The sequence below is a fragment of the Oikopleura dioica genome, chromosome XSR (assembly GCF_907165135.1).
Source record: "Oikopleura dioica chromosome XSR, OKI2018_I68_1.0, whole genome shotgun sequence".
Taxonomy (NCBI): Eukaryota; Metazoa; Chordata; class Appendicularia; order Copelata; family Oikopleuridae; genus Oikopleura; species Oikopleura dioica.
Window position 1 is genome coordinate 3,448,144 of NC_137294.1, and position 19,836 is coordinate 3,467,979.

At 42.6% G+C, this 19,836-nt stretch overlaps 8 protein-coding genes across 9 annotated transcripts; 2 read left to right on the forward strand and 6 right to left on the reverse strand.

Moving 5' to 3' along the window:
* Positions 1-15: 15 nt before the first annotated feature.
* On the reverse strand, positions 16-2,035 carry LOC145709837 (mucolipin-2-like). The gene is made up of 8 exons (XM_081787539.1): positions 1,873-2,035; positions 1,662-1,827; positions 1,464-1,588; positions 1,170-1,418; positions 950-1,123; positions 735-908; positions 340-656; positions 16-296 (listed from the first exon to the last, which is right to left on the reverse strand). Exons 1-8 carry the CDS (start codon positions 2,027-2,029, stop codon positions 114-116), a joined length of 1,545 nt encoding a protein of 514 aa, XP_081643665.1. The 5' UTR covers positions 2,030-2,035; the 3' UTR covers positions 16-113.
* A 1-nt stretch (position 2,036) lies between these two features.
* LOC145709840 (peptidyl-prolyl cis-trans isomerase FKBP1A-like) lies at positions 2,037-2,578 on the reverse strand. The gene is made up of 3 exons (XM_081787543.1): positions 2,413-2,578; positions 2,279-2,363; positions 2,037-2,235 (listed from the first exon to the last, which is right to left on the reverse strand). Exons 1-3 carry the CDS (start codon positions 2,576-2,578, stop codon positions 2,151-2,153), a joined length of 336 nt encoding a protein of 111 aa, XP_081643669.1. The 3' UTR covers positions 2,037-2,150.
* A 20-nt stretch (positions 2,579-2,598) lies between these two features.
* LOC145709839 (HBS1-like protein) lies at positions 2,599-3,897 on the reverse strand. The gene is made up of 5 exons (XM_081787542.1): positions 3,550-3,897; positions 3,446-3,508; positions 3,098-3,352; positions 2,823-3,052; positions 2,599-2,781 (listed from the first exon to the last, which is right to left on the reverse strand). The coding sequence occupies exons 1-5, from the start codon at positions 3,836-3,838 to the stop codon at positions 2,623-2,625; spliced, it is 996 nt and encodes a 331-aa protein (XP_081643668.1). The 5' UTR covers positions 3,839-3,897; the 3' UTR covers positions 2,599-2,622.
* A 786-nt stretch (positions 3,898-4,683) lies between these two features.
* On the reverse strand, positions 4,684-7,596 carry LOC145709836 (uncharacterized). The gene is made up of 10 exons (XM_081787538.1): positions 7,350-7,596; positions 7,109-7,307; positions 6,925-7,060; positions 6,588-6,856; positions 6,191-6,494; positions 5,704-6,150; positions 5,391-5,593; positions 5,123-5,347; positions 4,842-5,078; positions 4,684-4,795 (listed from the first exon to the last, which is right to left on the reverse strand). Exons 2-10 carry the CDS (start codon positions 7,304-7,306, stop codon positions 4,745-4,747), a joined length of 2,070 nt encoding a protein of 689 aa, XP_081643664.1. The 5' UTR covers position 7,307; positions 7,350-7,596; the 3' UTR covers positions 4,684-4,744.
* LOC145708823 (FHF complex subunit HOOK-interacting protein 1A-like) lies at positions 7,527-12,249 on the forward strand. Its single transcript, XM_081786520.1, has 9 exons — positions 7,527-7,680; positions 8,292-8,982; positions 9,357-9,817; positions 9,859-10,036; positions 10,081-10,289; positions 10,334-10,690; positions 10,761-11,050; positions 11,091-11,525; positions 11,930-12,249. The coding sequence occupies exons 1-9, from the start codon at positions 7,527-7,529 to the stop codon at positions 12,080-12,082; spliced, it is 2,928 nt and encodes a 975-aa protein (XP_081642646.1). The 3' UTR covers positions 12,083-12,249.
* Positions 12,250-12,280: 31 nt separating this feature from the next.
* Positions 12,281-13,412, reverse strand: LOC145709841 (mitochondrial carnitine/acylcarnitine carrier protein-like). The gene is given in 3 exon segments (XM_081787544.1): positions 12,281-12,658; positions 12,661-13,060; positions 13,114-13,412. Coding segments are annotated over 3 exon segments (849 nt in total). The 5' UTR covers positions 13,228-13,412; the 3' UTR covers positions 12,281-12,323.
* Positions 12,815-15,363, forward strand: LOC145709838 (uncharacterized). The gene is made up of 2 exons (XM_081787540.1): positions 12,815-15,060; positions 15,156-15,363. The coding sequence occupies exon 1, from the start codon at positions 13,510-13,512 to the stop codon at positions 14,992-14,994; it is 1,485 nt and encodes a 494-aa protein (XP_081643666.1). The 5' UTR covers positions 12,815-13,509; the 3' UTR covers positions 14,995-15,060; positions 15,156-15,363.
* A 990-nt stretch (positions 15,364-16,353) lies between these two features.
* Positions 16,354-19,019, reverse strand: LOC145706957 (uncharacterized). 2 transcript variants are annotated; one of them, XM_081784421.1, is made up of 6 exons: positions 18,887-19,019; positions 18,150-18,340; positions 17,998-18,106; positions 17,393-17,697; positions 17,072-17,344; positions 16,354-17,029 (listed from the first exon to the last, which is right to left on the reverse strand). In XM_081784421.1, exons 2-6 carry the CDS (start codon positions 18,245-18,247, stop codon positions 16,876-16,878), a joined length of 939 nt encoding a protein of 312 aa, XP_081640547.1. In that variant the 5' UTR covers positions 18,248-18,340; positions 18,887-19,019; the 3' UTR covers positions 16,354-16,875. The 2 variants fall into 2 exon arrangements, with proteins under 2 accessions (XP_081640547.1, XP_081640548.1); XM_081784422.1 differs by lacking the exon at positions 18,887-19,019 and adding an exon at positions 18,423-18,670.
* Between the last annotated feature and the right edge of the window lie 817 nt (positions 19,020-19,836).

Genomic DNA, 19,836 nt, shown 5'->3' on the forward strand with positions numbered 1-19,836 from the left:
AATTATTGAGGGAAATGAATTCGAGTAATCTATTCGAGAAGCATACAGAAAAAATATAAGGAAAGAGGCTTTGAAGAAGAGTTTTGGGGAAGGCGAGAATGAAAATACAGTAGTTATTCGTCCGTCGCAGAGAGAAGTGGCTGGTCATCGGATGCTTGGCTATCCGCCGAGGCAACACAGAAGCAATTGTTGAAAGAAAAACTTTGAGGGTCGCCTGGACACGAGTCCTCTTCAGAAGTACTGGCATCCAGCGCTTTTTGAATTCCTCTCGAATGAAGCCGATGTCCATTATTTTTCTAGGCAATAATTTTGAATGAAAGCTTGATTGAATATCATTACCTTGATAGTTTCATAAGAATCCATCACGACGGAGATAAAAAGGGACAAAACTGTGTAAATAAAGAGGCAAATGAAAGAGTAAAGGTAAATCTGGGAGAAAAAAGACGGTCCACCGGGTTCGAGCATTCGGAATGTTGCAAACATGTCATCGCCATTGAGCAACGAGAAGAGAGTTTGAGAAGTAATGATTGGATTTCGGAACTTGGAATTGAACGGGCCAAGCACTAGCCATCCGCAAACGACGTAGCCAAAGTAGAGTGTCAGCGCACAAGTTAGGAACTTGAAAACTTTTGGCATCGCGTGCGACAAAGTAAGAACTGTTAAAAGGATAGCACAATTATCATAAAAAACTTTAAATTCGCCTTAAATAAAATAATGAGAGCTTTCTATCCTTCCTAAAATGTTGTAACCGCGGAAGTAGCCAAGATATCGCAAAATTCCTGAGTAACAAAGAAGAGCTCCGAGACCGAGGAAAATGCAGCTTATTTGGAAATCATCGACAGAAGGCAACTGTCGAGTTTGAACGTCCAGTTTTAGACCAGTTCCAATGATAACAAATACGTCAGATACTAAATAAAAGTGATTCTTGGAGTCTAAAGATATTTTTTACCGAGCATTAGAATGTACCAGCCATCTACGAACTCGTTGCAATCAGAAAGTGTCGCTTGTTCATTGAATTTCTGCATGTACCAAGAGGAGAATTGCAAGCGCAAAAGTTGCGCCCGGAAGAGCGACCTGATTACCAACATTGTAGATAAAATCGACACGACAAGGACGAGAAAATCTAAAGAACAGAATATCTTGGATGATAGATCAAGATACACGTATACCAAGAAGAATTATTGGGGAGGCCGAGATGGCTTCTCGATCGTCGACGCCAGTCATTGTTTGATTGAGAACAACATCCGCCAGTCCGGAGTGATCAGAATTGTCGATCTTTAGCATGTAGGAGAGGGCATAATCTCGCTTGGTCCGCTTGTTGACGACTTCGTTATGGTGGGAGATATTTAGATCGACTCTCATGACAACAATTTCATGAAGAATCAGATCGAGTTCAATATCTGCTTCCGTGGTCGGAACTGAAAATATTTTAGTAATAAAGCAGTGATAATTTCTGTCGATACTTTTAGTCGAGAATTCTTCACCGGGCGTGAAGTTTGTTAGCGTGTAAGATTCGAAAGGTCCCTCTAATTGCTGCAGTAATATTGTGACATTGCTGATTCCACTTATTTCAGCAAGAGAATCAGTTCTTTTTGCGATTGAGAAAATTATTCCACGATCATTTCGGCCTTCCAAGTGAGTATTATTTTCGACAACCGTTCCTAAGAGTGTGGACTCCTTTTCGAAATAAAAAGATTTGCTTATAAAACTCAGATTTCGTTGTAATCGTACTCGTGAAGGGTGATTCGGGGAAGGATGGGTTTCCACCAGAAGGGTTCACTATTCTCCACACACTTTTTCGCATGTCGCTTTTGAACTCGACATTGTCTATTGGAAAGAATCAAAACTGGAAGGCTCTAAATCAACGCGTACCTTGAGATACTTTTCCAAAATTATAGATTTGGATAGTAATGGCAATGATTTTAATAATTTGGAGAGCGAGTTTGAAAGGCTTTCTGCCATGTTGCCATTTCTGGCACGGAGACCAAAAATATTTTCTTACTTTCCACGGGACGGACCCATCGTTCATTCTTTCAAGAAACTTTATGGAATACCGTTTTTATTACAGATTTTGGTTATGAGGTAAACATTGGATCGAGTTTGAAGAAAAAGGCACAGCGCGGTGGAAAAATAGTTACAGATGCAATGCTTTAAAATTTCATTTCGATGTCGAGAAGTTTTATGTCGAAAACAAGAGTGGCGTTGCTTGGAATTACACCAGGATACCCATGGTCGCTAAAAAGGACCCATAAAAAATTTTGGAGTGACTCTTTTTTACCCGTAAGCATAATCAGAACTACAGATCAATTTCGCCCTTTCGCCAAGGCTCATTTGAGAGATTCCTTCGTCCCATCCTCTTATCACTGAACGGAATGTGTCACTCTTGACCCGAACATAATATTAAAACATTACCTTTTCCGAGGCCTAGTTGAAACTTGAATGGCTCTTCCCTTTTTCTCGAGGAGTCAAAAACCTTTCCATCGACCAGCATGCCTGTATAATGGACACTTACGTAGGAACCTATTGGCGGAAAGTTGGTTCCGTCCCCTGCCGAAATAGTCTCAACTCGAACCACCATTCTTGAAAAAAAATATTAATAATAATTATTCTAATTCGAATTTCCTATTTCGAAAGAATTTTTATCGCTTTGCCAACAGCAATCGTATCAGAACTGTAGCGCAGAACTATTCTGCTCAATTCCTTGACCTCATCCCATAGTTCTATACAAATTTCGGAAGCCAGAGTAATTTCCATCTCAGCAAAGTCGCCTGATTTCAACATCTAGCATTAATTAAAGATAATGCAGCGACTGGTAAACTAACCTTTGGCCGCATCCTTGCTGTTGCACCATTTCTGTCCAAAAGCCTTACAAGTTTCTTTATGTGACCACAAGTTAAGTTTCCACGCGAGAAGAATGTAATGGGAAGGCCTGGAGTGATTGGAATTGCATTCTTTCCTTTGATTATTTTTGCTTGCACAAGAACTGTTGCCGATTTTGGAATTGATAAGATGTATGAGCTCAGCATGCTCACAGGCCTGATCTGTTCGAGTGCTGAAAATACATTTTCCCAAAATGACGAAGCGATTTCTCACTAACTTGTTCCCTTCAAGACGACTTCGCCAATATCCCCAGCCATTAAGGCTTTCACAGGCGGCTCGACAATATCGTTCACAATGGCTGTTTCCATCGTAGGGCACACTTTTAATTTCGTTCCAATCGCCAAACATCCGCACTCGACACGAATTCGACAGAAAATTCCCTTTGGTTCTTCACTTATTTCAACCACGGACGCCCGCAGAGGCCGAGCTCTCAAAGCTGATCTATCTGGAGGTGTGATTGTATTGAAAGACTCTCATACCAGGATTTTGAAAGTAAAATTCAAAAATATTTATATCTAAAGATTATATCTACTTGGATTCTTTCTCCATTTTCCGTAATCCGATCCTAGAAGTGTTGGTCCCGTGAACCAAGGGCATTCTGTGCCATGGCTATGCTGAACCCCGACACCTTCAAGAAATTGTTATTTTCAATCTTCAAAAAATGAATACCTGATAAGGCAGAAATTGGAATAAATGTGACTTTTTTCTTGACATCATACGATGCTGATTTCAGGAAGTCAGTTAGTTGGCTCTTAATTTCGTCGAATCTTGACTTATCGTAGCCAATTTGGTCGAGTTTGTTGATGGCCACAATCAGTTTGTCGCAGCCCAAAGCTCTCGCAATTGTGATATGCTCTTTTGTCTGGCCTCCTCTAGCAAAGCCTGCTTCAAACTTATCTCCAGTCGCGTCTATCACCACCATCGCCACATCAGCTGCCGCAGCTCCTTTGGAAATCATGGCTGGCACGAAGTCGCGATGGCCCGGTGCGTCTACTTTTGTTATTAAATTGTTAGATCAGACAGTTGTTAGTTTTTATGAATAGATATAAATGATAGACCATTAAAATTATTTAATAACGCTTTCCCCAGAAGAGCCAAGTTATATGACTCTAGCTCTATAATCTCGGCACTTCCTACATCAATTGTGACTCCACGTTTTCTTTCTGTTTCTGTCGAGTCCATCGCGTAAGCCAGCGCAAAGGAGCTTTTTGAATTGATGTCCGCCAGTTTCTGCAATCCGCGCGTTGTTTTCTCGTTTAGATTTCCAGAGGCAACGCTCAGCTGCCCGACTAGAGTCGATTTTCCGGAGTCTACATGTCCAATCACACACATGTAGACGTTTGGTTTCTCGCTTTCGATGCGAGCTTTCACTTCAGCCTCAATGTTGACGATCGAAAGCTTCTTTGAAATGAGCTCGATCTCGCGTGCCTCTGAGGCCGATTTCTCCTGCTTAGGGTCTTTCTTCGGAGTGTTCGTTTTCGTTTGTTTCGGAGCATTTATTTGCTCTCCAACGAATATCAATCATGAAAATAGAAAAGATATAATGATTTTGATTTATTCCCTGTGAAATATGTGAAAGAACTTTTGTAATTCGTTTCTTTTTCGGCTGCTGATTCGGGGTCTTTTTCGCTGCTTGTTTTGGTTTTGGTGGCGCCTTTGGGGCGACATACCCATCGTATCCGTCGTAATCTTCATCATAGTAGTCATCGTCATAATCGTCGTACTCGTCATAATACTCGTCGACCATGCCCTGAACATGCCGATGCCTAGACATTCTTAAAAGAAATCCTCATCAATTACCGATTTTGAGAACTTTCCCATGGACTTTAGAATTTTTGAACTTTTCAAAGAATTATCTAGGGATTCACTTTCTCCTCCAGTCTCTGTTCGACACACTTTCCATCGTCATAAGCTCCTTATAAATGAAAAGTAATAGACTTTTGAAAGTATTTTAATCTTACGGATGGAAGATCATCCCAATCATCCTCGTTAACTGGCTCTTCGACTTTTTGTTGCTTCGTCGAGGGTTGCTGTTCTGCTGGCTCCGTTTTGACAGTGTCATTAGTTTTTGGCAGTGGCGGGTTTGACGTTGCTGGAGCTCCATTTGAAAATTGCTTTGGTTCACGCATTTTGTGCTTATAGGGATTCATATTAGGCAGACTATCACGGACTGGCTGATCGTACGACTTTCTCTTTTTCTGAAAGAACGAATAATTCAAAAAGGCGAGGGCGAGGCGCTTACATTGATACGCTCAGGTACTAGGTGCTTTGTTTGATCTTGGATATTCTTTGAAAGCGGATGTTTGGCTGTTCGATTCGGTCGCACTTGTTTCGGGACAAACTGGGCACCGGCGATTGGGTTGAGAATATTCAAAGTTGGATTCGTCGCACCTAGGTCGACTGGCTTTAGTAATGGACCGTCGTCTTGGCTTGCATCCATTGGCTCCGATTTAATGTTCTCTTCTTTCTGAAAAAATAGTGACAATTCTTCTAAGCTTGAATAAACTAACAATTTCTTGTTCGAACTTGATTTCTTCTTCTACTTGAGTTTTAACAGGATGAGAATCCGGCATTGACGGCAGATTTTTCAGCATTTTATCGTGCTCTGCTCTAAATTGCTGGGCTGTCCTTTCCCGTCCCCGGTTTTGCATAGCATTCGTCGCTAATTCCAGAGCATTTTGCATATGATTAGGCTCAGGCTGGGAGAATTCTTCTATCGAAAAGGTTACGAAACTGATACACATAGACTATGTCACATAGTAGTCGATGTTATTTTTTGCTAGTTTGATATTTTTTTAATGTGTGTAGTGTCTGCAACCTAAACTGGATTATATTCCGCGGGATCGCGAATAACTCCTTCGTCGCTATCCACTTCTGAGCTGTCAGTAAACACAGGAGGTTGATAGCCCGGTTCGATCTCATTTCTGATAGTTTTTTCCTTTTGCTTTTTAAAATTGTTTTGAAGATCTTCTGGTTCGTAGGTTTTGAGAAGGTGTTTCTTCTTCACGCCTGGCGCAACTTCTCCTTCAGAATCTGAGGAACTTTCAATCAGCGCATCTGCTGGTAAACGCGTTTCTGTAGCAATTGCCTTTCCGAGCATGATATCTCGCTCTAGCTGTTCTTTCTTCAGCCTTTCTTCTTCTCGTAGTCTTTCGAGCTCTATCAACTCTTCTTGCGTCTTCTCTGGCGAATCTGGTATTTCATTGTCAATTTCCATTTCTCCGGCTTCGTCATCATCGTTTTCACCGTCCGAATTTTCGGATTCCGATTCTAGACAATTATTACTCCAACTAAGCTGTACTAGACAAACCTTTTGCGACAATTCTGTTCTCCCAATGCGACATTTTCACGTCTTTGATATCGAGCTTGAGCAATTTAGCGACAATATTCTTTGCCATGTTGAAGATACCCTTCGTGTTCTTTTGGCAAACAAAACATCTTTTCGTCTTTTTGAAGTGAGCGAGAGCGCATGCTTCGCAAAAGTAGTGCTCGCAGAGTGTCAGCACTGGCTTCTGGAAGTGATTTCGACAAATGATGCATTTGAATGGAAGCTCTTCTTCGTCGGAGGATACTTCCCAGTTTTCCTCTTCCGTTTTTCCGTAGATACCCAATTCCTTTGATGAGTTATTAACCTGCTCGATTACGGAGTTATAACCAAAATCACAGATTTTGTTATTCAATAAAACGAGAAACTTTCAAACCCAGGCCTGTTCACGCTCAATCATCCAACCAAGTTTGTAGTCGCCTCTATCGTGAATGAATTTACACGAGTCACCGAATCCACAGAAGCCCGTTTCTTTGTAATCTTTACAGATGCAAGGATCGTGGTCGATTCGAATGGAAGCGCGGAAGAAGGAATTCCCTCGGACAGGCCCTTTCACTGCGAGTGATTCTTTCGTGTGCGCATCTGAGCGGATTTTGTGGTAATTTCGGTATCCACCTTTTCCACGGTAGACATTATCGTCCAGCGTTCCATCCTTTCAAGCGGATAGAAAGACTCCTTCTACTTTTTCAGAAAGATAAATTTCCTTGTTCTATCCGCTCCCTGAAGACCTTTTTGAATCTCTTCGTCTCGTTTCGTCTTTTCTTTGATATCGACAATGGGACCAAGATCAGCAGCTTCCTGCGTTGCGATATCTTGTCTGTCTTGCGTCGGAGCAGTCGTCATCGTAGATTTGTACTAAAATAGGTGAATAAGATATTTTGGAGAAAGAGGGTCACCCTGTACCTTTTTGTTGATAAGTGCTCGCATGTCATCTTCGTCGTCACTTTTAGCAGCGTAGACGCGTTTACTCGTCTGCTTGTTCAATCCCGACCGGTCCCGCTTCTCGATTCTTACGATTTCCGTCGATTCGTCTTCTTCTGAACTTTCTTGTCTTCGTTGGCGCCGTACGCCTCGATTTTTACGCTTTTTCGACGCAAACATTCTTGATTTATATTTTATAATAAATTATACAATTATTACTTACTTTTCAGTATAAATTATATACCGTATAATACGGTATTATCAATACTGCTGAATAATAAATCACTCCAAGATTTAAAATATTTCTCTTTTTTCAACAAAGAAAAGCTCTGAATAAATGAAAAGGTTTTGAAAGAATGCTGGTGTTGGTGGTGGAGTTGAAATAAAGCGAGAGGAATAGATGATCCCTGAACAAGCGCTATTGGCCGCTGAGAATTTAGGAGAGTACGCGGGAGCACACTCAAATGCTCGGCGCGCTCATTTGCTCAGGCGCTCGAATGCTCGGGACGCTCTTTTGCACGGACACGAGCGAAAGAGTGCCCAAGCGAATGAGCGTTTGATTTAATTGGTCGACGATAAAAAATGTTTTACAGGACCTAAACCATGACTTAGTGATGTCAATTCTTAGAGTTTTATCGAAATAAATTCGGAACAATTTCCAAAACACGAAATCATCGGGAAGAAATGAAAATGGACATTATTTTTTTTTCAATAAGTCATCAAGTGTTATGTAATAATTGTCCAGAATTGTTAAGATGATCATACAATGAGTCATTTTAGCGTATATTTAGAAAATACAGCATTTAGAGTGATAATACGCTGATGATCACTTTCAATTGTTTATTTTCGGAGAAATATTCTTGTGCTAATTTTCGACCAATTAAATCAAACGCTCATTCGCTTTGGACACTCTTTCGCTCGTGTCCGAGCAAAAGAGCGTCCGAGCATTTGAGCGCCCGAGCAAATGAGCGCGCCGAGCATTTGAGTGTGCTCCGAGTACGCGCGCGCCCGTCCGAGCGCCGCTGCTCTTTTTTCGTCCTCGCTGAGAGAAACTCTCGAAACTCGCCTGAGGCCATGTTCGGCTTTCTCAGGAAAGGGAAGCAGGAGACAGGAATGGATTAGAACGGTTAGAGTCGCGATTATTTCCATTACTTATCAATTTGAGATGAAAGAAATCCGAAAAAAGTGTCGCCTGCGGATGTTAAATTGGAGGCGTTCCAAGAACATTGGCGGCAAATCAAGCCTGTTCTTGAGAATACTGGCCCCTGGAGTGTGGGAAATCGAACTCGCGAGTCAATCGAGAGTGGGGTCATCTCTGTCCGCGCGAATGTTAACTCGCTGACGCACTTGCTGGTGGAAGAGCTGCGCACGCAAAGCCAACTTGGGCCCCTGCTCGAATTCACCTTCGAAGAGAAGATTTTCAAGCGACTGTGTGTCTGGGCTAGACAGCCCGGAATCCAGCAAGAGCAGCGTATAATCGACCAGCTTCGAATGTACGAAATGCTCATTTCCGAATCGGACCGCTGTATTCTTCACGACAAGCCGCTACTCGAGCCGATGTTTTCTCTTCTGGCGCATTATCAGACCGGTGCCGAGAACCTGGAACTCGATCAGATCGTTTCTCAGCTCAATCAGAGCCTTTGTCTCTGGATCGGCCGAGACCCGACGCTCCTGCCTGTCTTCTTTTGTTGTGGACAGGAAGACCAGGGCAAGACTGGCTTCTTGCTGTTTTCTATGCTCGTCCAACACGTCTACCGAGATGGGCCTGTTGGAGATCGCGCAAGAGACTCAATGCTACTTATTTTCAGCTACAGTTCAAACTTCAACTCAAATCAACCGCTTTTTAATCAGAAAAAGTGACGTAGACATAGATTGTAGTTTTGACTCAAAACTTTTGAGTATAAACTCAAATCCGTTAGAATTGCAAAGAAATTGATTTTATTCAGGAAGTTATAAATTGGAACTCTTCCTCGCTTTTTGCGTTGATGAGGAGGGCAAAGGACTTTTCAGTACTCATTTGATGCACGTCCTTCGTACTCGATGACCGGCTGGTCTTCTGAAAATAGCTTTATTTCGCATTAGTCGATTTACAACAAACTTACTTCATGTTCTGGGCTTCGCGGACGTTCGGAAACCGAAGTCTGACCAGATCTTAGTAAAACGCCCTCATAACAACTTCGATTCTAGAGAACCGGGGCAAAAGAAAGAAAATTTTGAACTGAGTTTACAGCCATTCTGCTCGCTGCGCTGAAGTGTCGGAGTACATCGCAAATAACTCAAACTTCTGTCCCGTGCTTGCTGCTGGTCTTTCCGGACTCTACAGCTCTCTTCCAAGACGATTAGAATTTCGCGGCGACGAGTTTTGCTCGCTCGAGCGTCATCACTGGGACAATGTGCCCACCCTTCGCAGTTTTATGCAATCGCTGCTTTTCATCAACTCGGTTTGCGAGCTCGCCGAGCAACAAGTTTGCGAGTCGCTGCTTTCCTACCTACACTCGGGCTTTCTCGTTCCCGTTCTGGCACCTTCTCTTCACAAGCCAAACCAGGAAGAAACGCTCTGCTCCATCGCCTACCTTGATCTCTTCGTCCGCTCTGTCACTTCCGAGCCTCTTCTTAAACTCCTCCTACGTTTCATCGTTCTCCATGAATACGAAGGGGTCCCTCTTCTTGACACGCTCACTCAAACTCTGGGTAACTATTCGCGTCTCGCTTCTTTGCTTAAGACAACCTAGGTTCTAATCATCGTGAATGTCTCGCCGCACTGTCTCTTTTCTCTACTCTAATCTCTATCCAATGTGAGGACCTCATGTTCCAGCTTATTTTCCGCTACCTCATTCCAGGATCGCACATGCTCTGGACCCAAAGAGGGCTCATCCGACAAAATGAAAATCTCGTTATCTCCGCAGAAAAGTAAAACCCCCTTTTGTTTTTTCGATTAATAGATAAAATTTTAGATTTTTGAATTTAACACCGAAAGAAAGCTTCAAGGGTAAGAATTCTGGAACGAACTTCCGAATCACTGAAGACTTGTTTTTGTCTGCTGACGAAACGGCTGAAATCGACGAAGCTGATGAAGAGCTTGTCGCTACAGATCTTGCTCTTGTCGGCGCCGTTCCTGGTGCTATTGACCAAATTCCTTTCTCTTACATGGATTATTTGGAAGGTAAAGGGTTGCACGTATTCGTTAATAATTTACTTAACGCTCAGACGCAAGCGCTAGAATTGCCGAGTCACGGTTATCCTGCGCAACTTGGCTCTACGATTACGACGGAATCGATCCTCCCCCGAATTTCATCTCAGAGAACACTGATCTCTTCACGCCACTGCACGGCCTCGTCGCCACACGAACTCATGAAGCACTCGTTAACTTTGACATCGAAAACAACGATTTACCTTCGCTGGACGAGCTCGGCATCGAATCTATAACTTCGAAGCCCCAGTCATTTCAAAGAGCGAACTCGACTTCAAATCAAGCGAAAGTTTTTGAAAAAGTAGAAAGGCCACGAAACAACAAAGTAAAAACTGAAGTCGACGACTTTTATCGCTCACTAATGAATAGCGAAGGTAGGGCTCGAAAATATTTTTGAATCAAATCAGTGTACTGTGGTTTTCGCAAAAAAGAGCTCATGGAAAGAAATATCAAGTGTCAATATGAAAGAGTGCGACGATCTGGACCTGTCGGTAGACCTTAAAGATGCCGAAGAAAGCTTCATGTCTGACATCACAGCTGTCGAAGCACAAATGAACTCGTCACTCGGGGAAGCCAATTCTGAAGTCGAATCGTTTGAACTTCCATCAACAGCTGAAACTGTTGAGGAGCTAGAAACAGTGTGCGAAGAGAACGCAAATGAAAGATCTATTTTGGAACTGGGTCATCTTGAAGAACAATTGACGACTCTTGGCGATCACTTTCTCGATGCACAGGTAGAGGCGACTCTTGTCCAGTAAATTTATCAACTTCTAGGCGAGTACGACCATCCATGTACCAATCAAAAAGGCTGGAACGCCATTTCTGGGCCCTTTTCTGTCAACTCTATTTGGAAGGCTGGAACAAATGCCCACCAATTCCTTATATTTAAACTTAATGCTCACTGGTGTCGTCACTAAGCTTTGTTCGATGCCTCAGCCTCTACTCCGAGGCTTCCTGTTAGATACGCGCGTAGTCTTTCAGCCTGGAGTACCAACGCTCTTCTCAGTTCTCACAAAAGTCAAGGGAAAGCTGAATGCTTTTGCGGTCTCTTGTGCAGACTTTAACTCGCTCTGTGCCCGTGCGAATCAATTCTTGCTCCAGCGGGAAGAAGATCCGATTATCATCGAAGACGATAAGGGCAGCAGTACTCCTTTTGACTTAAAGAAGTTCGAAAATGTCATAAAAGGAAAAAAAGACAAAGCTGAAAAGGTAACGCATCCTGCAATAATTGAGACACAACTTCAACATAAATATTGATTATTCAATCATATTTCAATCAAATTTATGTGGGATTCTTTTTGGGAAATTGATTTTATTCAGGTCTATGAATAAGATTGACAATGCTTGGTCCAATCTTTGGACGAAGCTGCATGAAACAGATTATCAGGCATCATTTCAGTGCATGGGTGCTCCACCGCACAGGGAGATCGACAGCAGTGGATGTAAATTCTTAAATTTTAATTACTCTTTTGCGTCGCAAACTTTCAAACTTACCATAAGAACCGGTGTTATCGGACTTTTCAAAGACCAAAGTCTGCGATATTTCATTCCTTTTGGCCCCAAAATAACTTTTATTCTAGAAAAATAAGATATTTTTCTAATTTCTGTTTTAGTTTATAAAAGCTGCTCAACTGAATCTGGCGATGCGAGAGAAGCATTCGTCTGACCCGCTCCGATTGAAGAACGGGATCTTCGCTACTGTGATACTGCGCGAATTCGCGAAAGAGCTAGCTGCGCTCGCTCATGAACACGCTATCCTTTACTAAATCAGTTATTTTCAAAGTATCTCCATCTCTTCCGAAACCGTAATTTTACCTCCTCATTGTAATGCTCCTCCGAATGACTCAATTTTCTTCAACACACAACTTTTCTATCATCGTGTCGAAATTTTCCGCTGCAAAAACTCTTAACAGAAACTGCATGCATGAAACCTGAAATTCATGACAACTAATAAATTGCGAATATTCAACCTTGAGTTTATTGTACAGTCTAATTCGTAAAAGTTAATTATAAGAACCTAAGCTTTACATACTCGTAAACAAGCATCGCAACAATATTAGAAGGGAAAGCACGGAGCACAGTCGGCGTGAATCCTCGGTAAACGCTTCGAATTCCCCCCGAAAGAGTCGCACGGGCGCATTCTCCAAGCGATCTGTACTGACCAGAGAGATCAGTCTGATATCTAGACTTTAGCACGTCGCCTGGAAAGCCCGCTGTCCAATAGAGACATCCACAGACTCCGCCAGCAACGCATATAGAAGGAATGTATCCTATCTTCTCATCCAGCTCGTCCCTGAAAGCACTAAGAACGTCATAATTGTGTGGTTTGGTTACCGCAAATATCTGTATGAAAGAAAGAAGGCAGTATATCCAGGAACATCGCGCAGTGCAGTGAAGGTCCAGCCTTTGTAGAGACCCATGAAGCCGTAAGATCTAGTGAGAAAGAAAAGCGCATCGCGAGGTCTTCGGAGATGACTGTTGACTTGAAGAACGCACTTGATTCTTTCGCCCGGGCAAGAGACCGCCGTCGCTAGCAGTCCACCGAAAGCAGCGCAGGTGGAGACCTGGCCATAAGCTCCTTTTTCAATGCCACGTGGAAAAAACACAGCTCTCGCAAGAGTTTTTCCTGTAAATGCGAGCGATGTTACAGGAGTAGCCAAGGTCGCAGGAGTAGACAGACCGCGGAAGAACCCTTTGAACCCCTGCTCCGCAAAGAGATCTTTTGCGCAGCTTGACATTGAAATCTAAGACAGTAAAGTCGAATTTGGCAAGTTCTTATAAGGAAGCTGATTCTCACCTTGGCATCACTGCACTGCATACGCACTTTGAGCGTGTCAAGTGGATAGCCGATGAAAACGGCCGAGAGGCCAGCAGCGGCGCCAGCTCCACAATTGACAGCAATTTCCTTCATTCGATCGCACTAGAATCTCTCATTATACTCTGACTCTGCAATCAACACTGCTCTAGCCAATCACTTTTTGAGAAAATATTTGACAAACTTTACACCTAGAAACTCGAATCTCCTCAAATAAAGGGATTGTTTAGATTTGTATAATCGTCAAAATCGGTTTATTCCTGGATCGGGCCCCAGAAACAGCAGATGAAATAGCGGCTCCGATAAACGGGACTCTGCCTTGGAGAAACTTTGCGCAGTGAAGTGTTAAACTTGCCACTTGGAAGAATTTTTTGACAAATGTGCGACGGGCCATTGGGAATATTCATTGCAACGGACGGACAGTGGCTGGCCTCTCAGCCCCTCTTCAGCTATCTTGCCACAGATGACGTGGCAGCGTCTGCGAAAAACGTTTCACGTATGAACTCGGTCTCCGAGTTTGGTCTCGCCAATTTAAGCGCCTTTAATTCATTGAGAAGAACTAATAGTGGAGCTGGCGAAACAAGGCCCAAGTCAATTGAGGAACAACTCGTGAATCTAAAGGGATTGCCTTTAGCCACTCTTCTTTTGAACGAGTTTTCTGACAAGGAGAATGGAATTCGTGCACCAAGTAACATTAAAGTCAATGGACTGAGATACGTTGGCTGGCCAACAAGGGTGCAGAATAATGCCGAGAAAAAGCATATTACTGGATTCAATCTAGTCTTCGCAATCAAGGCTAGCTGCGATCAAGAAGTCGGTCAAAGATATCAACAAATTTCGCGCCACATTTCTACAGCGATTGTGGCAGAAGAGAAGCGAAATGGATTCCTGACTTCAGAAATGAAAAAGTGGCACAGCTACCAACAGAGCTTACAAGGTCATGATGGGTTAGAGGTGCAAGCAAGTGGAAAAATCTCCGATTTGTACAAGAAGACCCTCGATAAGTCGATTCTTGGCCAGCAACTTCAGAAATGCTTCCGGATATTGACGAAGAGGGACATGTCCAGGGATATTTTCATCGGGCAAATACGAATCGGCATCACAATAAATAACGCTTCACAAGTGATTCACAGGCTTGACCTCGATTCTAATGACATGATCCAGCCCTTCCATACTTTAATTCTTCTTTCTGAATTCGCAAAAGACGGAGAGGGGATCGAATTGCCGAATGATTCCTCAGCCACTCTCTTTCGCATGATAAAGAAAATTCAATCCAACCGGAACTTGATGGATACGCAGCACGAGTCGGACGTTCTTCTCATTCACCTTCAGGAAGTTGCAGCTCATCTAGTTCAACAAGGCCTTGCCAAGTTGATCTATCCTATTGACAAAAGAGCACGCTACGTATTAAACAGGGAATTCGATTTTATCTTGCTGGAAAAAGACGAGAAAAAGCGATCTCGGGATAAACGATTCAAGCCAACAGCGCTAGTCGAGGAATTCGAACAATTCAAGCAGATCTACATGCATGGTTGCAGTATAACTTTCATTGAAGTCCTGCAGATGTTCAAAGCCAGCACGAGCGTAAAGAAAATTATTGCCAAAGTCTGCAATTATATGCACAATATGGAGACCGCAGAAGAGACTGTATTCAGTCTCATGCGGTGGCTTATCCTCAAAAACATCGTGACCCGACAACACTTTCTTCTCTATTTTCTGCCTCCGCCTTCTGAGGAACTTGAGCAACAAGCAGCCAGTAGTCCGTCTTCAAATGACACCCCCGAGAGCGATCAGAAAATAGCATTCAGTGATCTACCATCGTTCCTGACTCTTCATCAGAAAATTTATGTTGCCCAAAAATGAAGGAAATATCTCCTTCGCTTTCATCTTCAGTCTCCGATCAACCATTGTTCAAAAACATTGATGAAGGTAGAGTTCGAAAGAGAAACTCACAATTATTTTTTCGTGTATTTTTGACAATAATTAACTCTTCGAAGGTTGATTCTCTCGAACTCTTTACTTAGTCAATCGCGTTTTCATGAAGATTATAAAATACTACGCAAATGGGCGCACAACCTCTGAAGCAATTCGCTACTACGAGAATTTAACGAAAATTCAATTAGAAGAACTAATAAATGCTTATTCAATATTTCTAGTTGTCCGAGAGGGTACCGACCCTCATGTTGAAAAACTAGCCTCTCTCTTCAAAGGTTAAAAACAAACAAGGAAATTCCCTGCCATAAAATATTAAAAATAATTGAAATCATAGACGATTTATTCTTTTATTTATTGCAGGTTTAACAGGAGAGTTATTTTTCATATTCTTGCTGCGTCTTTGTTCTTGAGTACTATTTCAGAATCAATCAGAGTATATAATTCATAGACCTCTCATTAGCTCTTTCTCTGCCGTCCAGAAGGGGTTCAAGGGAGTCCTGCGTCGACGGGCTTTCACGATTCTCCTCCCATATTTGTTGCTTTCCCTCGCAGGAACAACGTGATCATCCGTTGTTTCCATGATCTCGACAGTTTGAAAGTTGTCCTCGTCGACGCGCTTACTCTCTGCGACAAGATCATCCCATTGACATTTGGTGATTTTGGTTTTGACGGAGAACATGTTGTCGTTCATGAACTGTGCAAAAGAGGTCTCATCAAAAAATTGCCTTCGTCCTCGAGGGTCTTCGACCTTGATCTGAGCGGGAAAGTCGCGAACCTGAACTCGCTCAATTTTTGCAAACAGATTTTCAGCCAGTTTGATGTAATACTGGTTAGATTCAATCTGTTCAATTGGCATTTTACGTTATTTTTTGTCTGATATGATAGCTCATCGGAAATCTGGTTATATGTGTGGAAATGGTGGTGCTCGAGAGAGGAATGATTAGTTTTTTCGGCATGGCAAAGCGGGGGTTCGCTTCTTAGATATTTATCATTTGATCTTTATCAGTATTATCCACAGCCGGTAAGTAAGAGAAAGGAACAGTCTCGGAAGCTTCAAATGGAAATAGACCCGTTTGCTTAAAATGGGCTGATCCTTCTTAGCTACCGTATTTTTTATTTATAAATATGGAAATGATGCCATACACTGTATTATCTGAATGAAATATTAGACATGCACCCCTCCGACTGGACATATTAATGCACTATCACAAGTGATGGAGTGCATAAATAGAAAGGAACCTCTAAAGGTTACCGTCTTATTTCACAATGATCATTTTGTTGTATTTATTTAGTTTTTCTCAGGGAAATCCATTTAGCACAGGCAAGATGTTTCAGAGCATGACTGGAAATGATTTGGAGAAATTGGGACTGTACGATTCCCACTGGACGGCTAAAAAGCGACTTTTTCCTGCCATGCCACCAGCAAAATCGGGCAAAGGATGGGGAGCTGTTTAACAATATTCCGTAGAATAACAGTTCAAAATTTGAACTTCAAATCGTAACTGATCCACTCGGTAATAAAGGATCCCATATAAGCAAGAGATCTTTTGAAGACATTTGATTTTGTCGATCGATTCGGCTAACAACTTTACTGTCAAAAATTTTTATGTGTAATAAATCGTTATTGGATTAGAGCTTCACAATTCAGGATTGTCAATTCTATTTGTCATTTTATTCGGATCACGTGGTGTGTATAAGAGCGATTTGAAGTCGATAAATAGATTTAATAACATGTGAGGGTCTCTGCAGTGAATATATTGAAGTTATCTGTCAAAGAAGTGCAGCTATCTGTTGTCGAGAATTGTGTGGCTAATACGGTGGAACTGATCCTGTGTAAAATATTTGGTGGTGCGCAGGTAAGTGAAAATATGGCTGACTCGTTACGGTACTGGGCAACTGGACGCCGTGAGCACCGGCAACGCTCCCACTATAAGTCGCGTAAGTCGGAAAGCCGCTTGAGCCGCTAAAAACAAGATTGAAATCAAGGAAGAAGTAGCGAGCTCACCCAAGAAGGATGTTCGAGTAGGCACTTTGAATTGGTGTTATGTTAGGCGTCAATTGCAAGGAGGCCATTTCAGTTTGAGCTGACTCCAAAAACTTCGAAGTCAGAGTCTCATTACGAATCACAGGCGTGAACGCAGATGACGAACTGTTAGGCGTAACCCGAGATGTTGGAGTCGGCGAAGGCGATGGCGTGTAAAAAATCGAGGCTGAAGTGGACGGCGAATTTCCCAGGGACGCGGGGGGCATTCTGGCTTGCCGCTTCGCGACAGCTTGTCTAAGTAAAAAATATGAAAGCCTTTGATTTATCATTAGCTGAATTTACCTCAATCTATCCTTGACCTGCATTTCTCGCTGGAGTATCTCGATCCCCGGGTCTACTTTTCCAAGGACATGTTCTATTTTATTCTCAAGCCGGCGCGCAACTTGTTCTTCGAATTCCTGTTTTGTCATTTTCTTGATATTGCTTGCTTTTTGGGGCGATTCTGGCGTCATTTGAACGATCATCGGGGAGGGATTGAAGGAACCTCCAGCAATGGGTCCCATCGGCGAGTATGGCAGCGAAGTGAGCGGGATATGTGTTGAGTAGCCACTGGACGGATAGGACACCCCCGAACCTGGATATAGGTGCTTTTCTGGGTTGCAAAATATGATCTTATTACTATTCTGCTTTATTATCGAACAAAGAGGTCATTAGAAAATTCTTTACGCATGGCCACAGGATGAGATAAGAATTCTTACGCGAAGCGTAACGAGTTTCAACTGCTTTTGCAAAGCAGTAATTGCGTGGAGAACAATTCACAGCCTTTCAAGTCGTGTCTCGTTCAAATTCCCACGGTGGCGGCGGCGCCTCAGCTGGAACAAGCGAGTCTATGATAAACGCAGGCAGACTGTGCTCATCTGTTTAGTAGTATCTAGACAACCCGTAACCTGAAGGGAAGGATGTATATGAGGGGGGATCCCCTGACCGACCGGGGTCATCTGCGCGTAGCTCAAACTCGCTACTTGATTCAAGCGGCGAACTTCTTCGTCTACTCTCCTTAAATTTCGTTTGTTCAACTTTTCTAAGGTTGAAGTCTTGCCTCATGCAGTGCCTTTGTGTGCCATTGTAGAGTCGTTGGTTGTAAATCTGTTGGGTGGCGATCTCGGCGGCTTTTCGTTTAGGTCGTTGCTTTGGCATATTCTCCCACTTTTTGCGGATCACTCTCTCTCAACTATTCTTCTTCGATGCAATGTTTTTCTTTCATCGACGCACGTTATATTCTTTCAGGTTCTTAAAATATGTTAACGACTTTTATCGATAACTCGCGAAAATCAAATTAAGATTATGCAGATCAGTTCCGTTTGTACTCTACCTTTATGTTCTTCTATTCTCGAAGTTAACGATATGAAATTTATTGTCTCTGAGAAAATACGAGTAAAAGGGCGAAAAAAAGTTTCTTCGAGCTTTTGCGAAAAAAAAAACGGGAAAAACAACAAACTGGACCGGGGCCGGGTCGCCGCCGCCGTCCGAGGAGTCCGAGTCGCCGCGGTGATTTAACATAATTGGGATCTGGCTGGAATCGATAAACTTTCAAAAATAATCATATCCGCGGGGCACTAATTCCGGGACAATACAGCCACCTCAAACATTCCATCCGTCAAACACAAACAAAGCTCCTTCACACGGGTCTTGACGCAATGGCGAGAAAACATCCAAGGAAAACCGTGAACAGTTTGCTAATTTTTAGGATCTTTTATCATTTTAGAATCTAAAATTTAGATCCAAGTCCTCTTTTTCAATTCACTGTCAAACTCATTGAGTCAGCAAAGGACTTACCTTTCTTCGTATCGAAGGAGTGCCGTCTCCACCGGATCTCTTTGGGGCGCCACTTCTGAAAAGAAATCTTTTGCTTTTGAAATTTCTAAAAAAAAAGAAGAAAAAAGCGTCGAGCAGGGCAAGAACGGAAAGACGCAGCGCCAAAAATAATCCAACTGGCTAGTGTTCGCCCCCTTGTTGGGGATGCGGCCACTTGTGAACAGTCCACAATTAAAATTGGTATTTCTCTCTTTCTCTTTCTCGACAAAAAGTAACGGCAAATGGCTATCTGATGCAATCGAATCGGACTCACTTTGGCTCGCCCAGTTTGACTTTACTCGAAAAGAGTCAGGCTTTTCGGTTCAACTCAGAACCTCTCGTCTTTGATTTGCTATTGAAAGAAACTTGTCAAGAAGAAGAATAACCCTGCTTTTAGTCCTATATTTTTTACAGTGAATACCTCTCATGCTAACTCCTAACACAAGAATTCGCAATATTGATTTTATATTGTTCTATTTCAGCTAATTCTGTGACAAAGAGTGATCATCACTAATTTGATTTCGAGTGTGGTGTTAGTTGCTATATTTGCATCATCGATTTGCATTGTCTTTTAATAGCTGCGGATGGAACGTTTGGTTGAAAGTGCGGTGCTTCGCGGAAAGTTACGTGGTGTGGTGGCGCTGCCGTGCTCCTATTGAGTAACAACAGTCCGGAGCAGCGACCGTATCTCTCCAGCGGTGCCTTATCGCTTCTTCGCACCTCAATTTCCGTTATGATAAAAACGAGTTCATGTGATCTCGCAGATCGCCGTCTATAGACGCGACAGGATCCTTGACTACAAATTTCACTCGCTTAACAATTTTCAGTTTTCTAAGTTTTCGTCGCGCCTCAAACTTGCTACGGTTCAATTCAAGTGCTCATGGACCAAGCAAATCAGTAAAGGCAGATTCAATTGAATTGGTCATGAATGA

Excerpts from the sequence above, each read along its gene's own strand:
- LOC145708823 (XM_081786520.1), top strand. The coding sequence starts at position 7,527 with ATGATCCCTGAACAAGCGCTATTGGCCGCTGAGAATTTAGGAGAGTAC. Across the intron at positions 7,681-8,291 it reads GAGTGCCCAAGCGAATGAGC|ATGAAAGAAATCCGAAAAAA; the intron begins GTTTGATTTAAT and ends TATCAATTTGAG. Across the intron at positions 10,037-10,080 it reads CTCGTTATCTCCGCAGAAAA|ATTTTTGAATTTAACACCGA; the intron begins GTAAAACCCCCT and ends ATAAAATTTTAG.
- LOC145709837 (XM_081787539.1), bottom strand. The coding sequence starts at position 2,029 with ATGAACGATGGGTCCGTCCCGTGGAAAGTAAGAAAATATTTTTGGTCT. Across the intron at positions 1,419-1,463 it reads TGAAGAATTCTCGACTAAAA|TTCCGACCACGGAAGCAGAT; the intron begins GTATCGACAGAA and ends AAATATTTTCAG. Across the intron at positions 1,124-1,169 it reads CTCCCCAATAATTCTTCTTG|ATTTTCTCGTCCTTGTCGTG; the intron begins GTATACGTGTAT and ends TCTGTTCTTTAG.
- LOC145709838 (XM_081787540.1), top strand. The coding sequence starts at position 13,510 with ATGTGCGACGGGCCATTGGGAATATTCATTGCAACGGACGGACAGTGG.
- LOC145709839 (XM_081787542.1), bottom strand. The coding sequence starts at position 3,838 with ATGATTTCCAAAGGAGCTGCGGCAGCTGATGTGGCGATGGTGGTGATA. Across the intron at positions 3,053-3,097 it reads AGTCGTCTTGAAGGGAACAA|CACTCGAACAGATCAGGCCT; the intron begins GTTAGTGAGAAA and ends ATGTATTTTCAG. Across the intron at positions 2,782-2,822 it reads CAGCAAGGATGCGGCCAAAG|ATGTTGAAATCAGGCGACTT; the intron begins GTTAGTTTACCA and ends AATTAATGCTAG.
- LOC145709840 (XM_081787543.1), bottom strand. The coding sequence starts at position 2,578 with ATGGTGGTTCGAGTTGAGACTATTTCGGCAGGGGACGGAACCAACTTT. Across the intron at positions 2,364-2,412 it reads TCAACTAGGCCTCGGAAAAG|TGATAAGAGGATGGGACGAA; the intron begins GTAATGTTTTAA and ends CATTCCGTTCAG. Across the intron at positions 2,236-2,278 it reads AGTTCTGATTATGCTTACGG|CGACCATGGGTATCCTGGTG; the intron begins GTAAAAAAGAGT and ends GGTCCTTTTTAG.
- LOC145706957 (XM_081784421.1), bottom strand. The coding sequence starts at position 18,247 with ATGCCAAAGCAACGACCTAAACGAAAAGCCGCCGAGATCGCCACCCAA. Across the intron at positions 18,107-18,149 it reads ACACAAAGGCACTGCATGAG|GAGAGTAGACGAAGAAGTTC; the intron begins GCAAGACTTCAA and ends ACGAAATTTAAG. Across the intron at positions 17,345-17,392 it reads CAGGTCAAGGATAGATTGAG|ACAAGCTGTCGCGAAGCGGC; the intron begins GTAAATTCAGCT and ends TTTTTTACTTAG.
- LOC145709836 (XM_081787538.1), bottom strand. The coding sequence starts at position 7,306 with ATGTTTGCGTCGAAAAAGCGTAAAAATCGAGGCGTACGGCGCCAACGA. Across the intron at positions 5,348-5,390 it reads TCAAGTTCGAACAAGAAATT|AAAGAAGAGAACATTAAATC; the intron begins GTTAGTTTATTC and ends CTATTTTTTCAG. Across the intron at positions 4,796-4,841 it reads ATTGGGATGATCTTCCATCC|GAGCTTATGACGATGGAAAG; the intron begins GTAAGATTAAAA and ends TTCATTTATAAG.